The sequence below is a fragment of the Buteo buteo genome, chromosome 9 (assembly GCF_964188355.1).
Source record: "Buteo buteo chromosome 9, bButBut1.hap1.1, whole genome shotgun sequence".
In the NCBI taxonomy this organism is placed as follows: domain Eukaryota; kingdom Metazoa; phylum Chordata; class Aves; order Accipitriformes; family Accipitridae; genus Buteo; species Buteo buteo.
Window position 1 is genome coordinate 5,691,706 of NC_134179.1, and position 7,243 is coordinate 5,698,948.

At 59.0% G+C, this 7,243-nt stretch overlaps 1 protein-coding gene across 1 annotated transcript; it reads right to left on the bottom strand.

Annotated features, from left to right (window-relative positions):
• Positions 1-3,360: 3,360 nt before the first annotated feature.
• On the bottom strand, positions 3,361-7,243 carry RNF26 (ring finger protein 26). The gene has a single exon (XM_075035063.1). The coding sequence runs from the start codon at positions 7,139-7,141 to the stop codon at positions 5,714-5,716; it is 1,428 nt and encodes a 475-aa protein (XP_074891164.1). The 5' UTR covers positions 7,142-7,243; the 3' UTR covers positions 3,361-5,713.

The following is a 7,243-nucleotide window of genomic DNA, read 5'->3' on the forward strand; positions in this document are numbered from 1 at the left end:
GAACCCTCATGTCAGCAGGCTCTGGTTCTTATGGGCAACTGGAATGCCCCCAATATCTGCTGGAGGGACAGCCTAGCAGAGCACAAGCAGCCCAGGAGGCTTCTGGAGCTTGTTGACAACACCTTGTTGGCATGGGTGATTGAGGAGAGCTGCTCTGCTGGGCCTCACAGTCAGGGAAGGACTGGCCAGGGAAGCTCAGGATTCTGAAAGAAGGAGGAAAGACAAAAAGCAGGACCACAACCCTGGATTTCAGGAATGCAGACACTGGCCTCTTCGGGGATCTGCTTGGGACAATCCCATGTCCTGGTGAGAAGGGGTATCCAAAAGGACCAAGGATCAGCTCCTCCAGACTCAAGCAGTTCATCCCAACAAGCAGGAATTGGAGGTGGCGGGTTATCTGTGTTGACCTAGTAGGAATAAGGAGCCTGTCTGAGCACGCAGGGATGGGGCTAGGGCCAGTTCAGCAAAAGGAAATGCCAAGTCCTGCACCTGGAAAAGAATAACCCCACCCACCAGCACACACTGGTGGCTAACTGACTGGAAAGCAGCTTCCCAGAGAAGGTCCTGGGGATCCTGGCAGGCAGCAAGGCTACTACAAGCCAGCAGTGTGCCCTCATGGCAAGGAAGGCCACCAGCCTCCTTAAGAGGAGCATTGCCAGCAGCTCAAGGGAGGTGATCCTTCCCCTCTGTTCAGCACCGATCAGGCACAGCTGCAGTGCTAGGTGCAGTGTTGGGCTCCCCAATATAAGACATGGACATACTGGAGAGAGTCCAGCAAAGGGCTGCCCACCTTCTACTGTGAAGATGATCAAACCCTGGCACAGACTGCTCAGAGAAGTAGTAGAGTCTCCACCCACAGAGATATTCAGAACCCGACTGGCCGCAGTGCTGCGCAACCTGCTTTAGCTGCCCCTGCCTGAGCAGGGGACTGGATGATCTCGAGGTCCCTGCCAGCCTCAGCCGCTCTGCGTCCCCGAGGCCTTGCCACGCTCAGCACTGTGCCTCTGAGGTGCTGGGATTGTTGCTGTGTTCAGGGAGCCAATGTGGCTCCCTGTGCCAAGCTGCTAATGAGGGAGCAAAGCTGGTGCCCAGGAGCAGCCCAAAGGCCCCCCGCGGTTCGGCTGCTGATCGTCACCTGCTCCCTCCCTGGCGGCCTGGTATCATTAGCTGCTCATGCTGCTGCGCATCTGCAGCGAGTGTCTGTCATGCCAGCTCCCTGCTGTCTGGCAGACGATGGCTCTTGTCCCCAGGCTGGGACTAGCGGCTTGTTAGGGCTGGGGTGTTGCAGCTGGGCTGACAAAGGGATCCCGGGGATTTTCCCAGGGCATGGGGGCCCCTGGTTTCAGCAAGCTGTCAGCCCCAACCACCCCAGTGCTCCTAAACTGGAGTAACCTAGCAGCCTCATGATCCTCCCTCCTCTAGAAAGGGAGAAGTGTCTTGGCGTTGTGATGGGCTGAGACCAGCCCACTCAGCTCATGCGTGAGGCTCCAAAGCAAGCTCTGGAGCAGGGAGTACCCCCGGGGACGCCAGATCTCATGCCCTGGGCTGGTCTGTGAGCATTGCTGCTGCTGGACATCCATCCTCCCCAGGCAGTGCAGCCCTGCACCAAAAGCCACAGTGCCAGAGCAGGCACGTCTGGCATGGCTGACCATCGGTCTCGGGGTCCCTATGCATTGCCCATTAGCTAGGAGGTGGTTGCATTTTCCTCCCGTAATTGCTGGCTGCTCAGCCAGCGAGTGAGCCAAGTGTGTGCAGGATGGCTCCCGGGGGAAGGCTGTGTCCTTCACATCCTGTCCTCTCTTGGCAGGCTCGGCCGTAGTGGCCTGAGATGGCTGAACACCCTCTCAGTCCCCCACTGGGTCTGGCTGAGGGGGTGGTGGGCTGGGAGTACCCTGCCCCTGCAGGGAATGGCAGACGTTCCCCTGCTGGCCCAGCACCCCTGCCCCAGGGCAGCTCTGCAGCCTCCTCCGGGGTGTCCAGCCTGCCTCGGCTTACACACCCTGGGAGAGAGAGAGAGGAAGGCTGAGGAGTACCTCAGTTTCCCCAGTTGTCACCCATCTGCAGCCAGACTCCCACAGGGCTTGGGCGGGCTGCCGGCATGGCCCTCCTTCCCGTGCCTGCACTGTGGCTGGCAGAGCTGCACTCCTGCAGCAGATGCCCGTCTCTTTCTGGCCTCCTAGCAGCCCCCCCTCTCCCCACTGTGGTTTTCATCCTGGTTAAAATTAGCTAGTTTGTTGGCGTGGCCCTGCCAAGGCAGGTGAGTTCAGGGCAGGGTGAGCCAGAACTCCTGGGGTCTCTGCCCATCAGGGTCCCAAAACATTTTTCCACACCATTTACAAGGATGCTAGAGAAGCAAAGGGTGTTTAAAAGCACGCAGCAACCTGCCAGGAGCTCAGATCATGGCCAGGGAGTAACTCATTGTGCAGCAAATGCATCTGCTCACCAGTAGCCCAGCACGGCTGAGCCTGCCACAGCCTTTCTGCGAGGCAAGACAGAGCCCTGTGCTGCCTGCTGCTCCACAACTCCTAGTGCTTTGGGTGCTGCCTCCCTACCTGGGACAGTAAGGCTTGCCAACACCCTCCATCGCGAGCAGCAGGACATCGAGGTGCCGAGGTCATGTGGAAGCAGGGATTACATGTCCCTGTGCATGTTCCTGCCAGCCTGGGAAATACTAATCCCTCTGCTTTGGGCTGCTCAGGCCCTGGGGAGCTCCAGCTCCGGAGAACCTGAGAACGAATCCCTTCGCTCCAGTACAGAGAGGAACTGCTCTTGAAAAGAGGTGAAGCTGTATGTACAAGCCCTTCTGCGAAGCAGCTGTTGCTTCTCTCCGTGCTAAACAGCTCAAAGTGACCTGAGTTAGGAGTAGAGAGAAGATGCCCACCAGTCCTGGGCCCTTGCCAGCAAGAGCTACCCCAGCTGCTCCGCACCAGAAAAGGGTGCGGCACCAAACGCATCTCCAGGCAAGATGCAGACATTAGCACTGGTGCCTTGCAAGCTGCACTCTCTGCCCCCGTGCATCGGCATATCCACAACCACCTTCTCTCTTGCTGTGGGTTAGCAGAGCAGGGGCTGGGGGGATGCCAGCCCTGGAAAGCCCACCCACTGTGTCTTCAGGTGTAGATTCATCTCCTGGGTGCCAGGCTTTTCTTGTGCAGCAGCCTGGCTCCAGGGTATTCCACAGCACTGCTTTTCTGGGTGCAAGCACCTGCAGACAAGTACCACCTAGCTTGCTGGTGGTGGTGGCCTTCCAGCTGTGACCCCTGGTGGGGAGTGATGGACTGGCTTCCTCTGGAGCCCAGGGGCAGAGGAGACCCCATCCCTCCAGAGAAAACCCTTCCCAAGAATGAGGCAGCAGGCAGCTTTTGGTAAAGGGAATTTTAATCTGCTCAGTATCTAGTCCATAGTGCAAAGAGTTAAACTTAAGGCAAAGCTTCCTCTTTTTTTTATAAACAGGCAGCAAACAAACAGACCCTAAAACAATAAGCATGACTGCTATAATAGAAAAAGGGTTTGAGGGAAGAAACTGCAGTCCTGGGGAGGTGACGTTCCCCCCTGTAATTCACGTAGGAAACATTGCACCCAAGATCCATGAGCTGGTCCCAACCAAACATGGCCTGCAGCGTGGCCATGATCCTGCTCCCAGGTGTCTCCAGAGGCACACCCAGGGAAGGGTGCAGCTCCCTGACTCCTCTTGCAGGACCTCTGCAAGTGCCTGCAACAAGCTGGACCCTGGGGAACACAGCCTGTGGGGCCATATTTGCTGCTCTGGCAAAGGTTTGGCTACTCAACTGCAAGTGTCACTGGCTGCAGCCACAGGAGAGGTGGCTGGAGAGAAAACATTAACGTGGGTGGTGTGTGTCTGGGGAGGCACAGGGTCAAGAGGCTGAGTAACAGGGCTTGGGCAGGGAACTTTGCATCCCTGCAAAGCGAGACGGAAGCAGCTGACAGCCCTGGGGCCAGGCCCTCCTAACACCCATTAGTGCTCAGGAGCCCAGCTTGGCCCAGGGAGTCCCTCCAGCCCGCAGCAAACAGGGGGGCAACCAGCCCCTGCAGTGCCTCCCGGAGCAAAGCCGCTCTCCAGCAAGATAGTATCTTGCCACAGCTCAGGTTTCCAGCGCAGAGGCGTCTCCCAGCATGGCCTGGCCTCTCTGCTGCCTCTGTTTTGGCTCAAATCACTAATCAAGAAGGAGAATAGAGAAGGAAGACCATGCCAGCCACCCTCAGGCTCTTGGCTTGCAGTCCAGGAGTCAAGACTCTTTCCAGTCTGGCTCCAGCCAAAATTGGCTGTGGCGCATGGCTGACCTCAGGCAAGCAGCTGGAAAAGGAAAAGCTGTTTAGTGTAAGGCCCTCTCGCAGCCCAGTAATTTCTTGGAATGGTGCTGGTTGACCAAGCTGGGAAGAGCCACCTCTGGCCTCCCCAGCCAGGATGGAATGCCCTCAGACTTCAGGGGACACTTTTTAAATAAAACTAGCTACATTTCTGACACAGTAAGATAGAACAGCAGTGTAACCCTGCCCTAATCAAAGATAGCCGTGGTCCTGGCACTGCTCCATGCACACAACTGCAGATCGGCAGCACAGATATGCAGAACTTGTGCCTGGAGCTGGAATGTCTTAGTGGGCTCCCAGGAGCTTTGGGGTGTCCCCTCTCTTCCCAAAGAGTTATTCCCTCTTGCCAGCCCAGCCTGGGAAGCAGCAAGCAAGCACTAGTGTGAACCTCCCAGTTCCATGGCACGCTGAGCCTGAAGAAAATGTGTATTGCCTAGAGAGGATTCTCCAGCATTGGCTCAGACATGTGCTGCTGCTGCCAGGGCTGTGAGCACTGGCCGGCCAGCCACCCCTTAGGTTCCCCAAGCAGCACCACTGCCCCTGCAGAAAGAGTAACTCTCTCCAGCCTCCCCATGTGAGAAACCTGATGTGTGCTTGCTAGTCTTGCATAGGTGATGCGTGGAAGCGGCAGCAGCACTGAGCTCTGCAGTCAGCTGGCCTGCAGGGAGCCCACGTTCATCTCAGCTCCTCTTTGTCCTGGGAAGGGGAATAGGAAGCTCAAAAACCAAAGCCACAGTGGCTGAGATACTGAGGTACCCCAGAAACCCTGCTCTTCTCCAGCTGAGAGCCAGGCTCAGCCCTCTGGAAGCACAGTCTAAAAAGCTCAAGTGCGCTCATTGGTCTCCTAGGGCCTTGCAAAAGGGGCACACTTCTCCCTTCCCAGGGAGCTCCCCCTCTTAGGTGGTGGGAGGAGGAAACAGAGGCCTGAATGCAGTATGCCAGGTAGTTTTCTGGTCAGACCTTGGGAAAAACCCTCCCTTGCCTTGCACCACCATGATTCCCAAGAGGGCACAGCCTTTAACCTTTCCATCAGCTTTGGCTAGGAGGGACAAGAGCATCTTTCTGCACTCCACTTTGGATCTCAGACTGCTGCAGGCTTGAGGCAACGGGCCCTTAAACAGCAAAAGTTGTCAACAAAAAAAGGTAACTCTTTCAGCCTGCTGCAGAGATCAGTTATTGTGCTTGCTAGCAAGAGCTACAATCTAGTTACGTAGCAAATGCGGCTAGCAGACACCCCCCAACAGCCTTTTGCCCTTTCAGCACCATCCTTAGTTCTTTGGAAGCTGCTCAAGGCAGCTCTGGGAAGTTCTGCTTCCCGGCAAGAGGCAGACAGGGGTGCCCTTGACCTCCTGGGAAAATGACCCAAGCCACCCACACCTTGGGCTCACAAGTACACATTGAGCGTCTGGAGGATCATCTGGCGGCACAGCGGGCAGTTGCGCTGGTAGATGGCCTGCTGCAGGAGAACTTCTGTGCACTCCTGACACAGGCACAGGTGCCTGCAGGGCAGAAGCAGGACTGTCTTGGTTTGGTCTTGACAGATGACACATTTCTTACGTTCCTCTTGTTCTTTCAGGAGCATCCAGGGGTCATCATCCGGAGCGCCCTGACCATCTGCAGCTGCTGCATTCAGCTGCTGCCTCCTCGGAGCTTTGCCCCAGGAGGTGCTCGGTTCCTCCCTGGGCGGCTGGAGACGCTGTCCTGCCACAGCACTTCGACTCAGAGCAGGACGCGCCTGTGGTACCTGCTCCACATTCAGCTGGCCCTCGTGCTCAGCTGGCAGCTGGCCGACCCCTGCCAGCACCAGCCTGCTGGGGACTGTGGGTCTCGGGGCCGGTGCAGCTGCCCCTCGCTGGTTGCTTTCCTGGTTCATCATTCTGCCTCCTCGGCTCCAGTTGGTCACCTGCAGGCTCCAGTCCACCAACCTGCGCCAGGCCTGAGAGGTCATGGCCATACCCAGCGTCAGGACCGCCACCTGATAGAGCCGCCACACATCCCGCTGCAGGCGGTGGTAGGAAGGCAGCGTGTTGAAGTAGCCCAGCACGTAGCCTGTCAGCGTCCACAGCAGCCCGGGGTTGAAGACAAAGGCGCTGACAACAATAATGAGGAGGAGCAAGCCCAGGCCATAAATATTCACGAAGAAGATGTTGATGAAGAGCTCGGCGACGGAGGCCAGGAGCTCGAAGGCCAGCTGGCAGGGCGACCACAGCAGGATGGACACGGCGATGGCTCCGCTGGAGACGTGCGCGAGGAAAGCGGCCAGCAGGTCGGTGACTCGGAGGAAGGGGCCGGCGACGGAGTCCCACAGGGCTGCGAGCAGGGTGAAGAGGTTCTGCGTGCCGATGAGGCACACGTTGATGAGGCTGTTGACGAGGTAGGCCAGCAGGCTGGTGCCGATGGCCAGGCCCTCGCAGACCTGCCTGGCCAGGGCCTGCCCGCAGCCCAGCAGGCCGCAGAGCCCGCGGTGCAGCAGCTCCTTGCCCCGCAGCGTCAGGTGCGAGAGGAGGTGCCCCGCCACCTTCAGCCCCTCCAGGCCGCAGCAGCAGCCCCGCAGCAGGCCGGCCAGCCCCTGCAGGGCGCCCACCGCCAGGCAGCAGGCCGCCCGGGCCAGGGAGGCCAGCGAGAGGAGCAGCCCGTCCCAGCAGGCCAGCGCCCCGGCGGCCGCGGCGGCGGGGAGGCTGCAGGCCGCGGCCAGCAGCCAGAGCAGAGCCGACACCAGCGAGGACACCAGGAAGAAGTTCACGTCCAGCACCAGGACCAGCAGGTCCAGGGCCATCCGCAGGCCGCGGAGCAGCACGAACAGCAGGTCCATGGCGGCCGGCGGGCCCGGGCTGCGGGCCAGGCACCCCGCCGGGGCCCGTACGGCGCCGTCAGCCGCGGCCCGCTGGAGGCCCCCCGGCGCTGGGCGCCGCCA

What these genes read in the sequence shown, in the direction of transcription:
- RNF26 (XM_075035063.1), bottom strand. Translation starts at nt 7,141, where the DNA reads ATGGACCTGCTGTTCGTGCTGCTCCGCGGCCTGCGGATGGCCCTGGAC.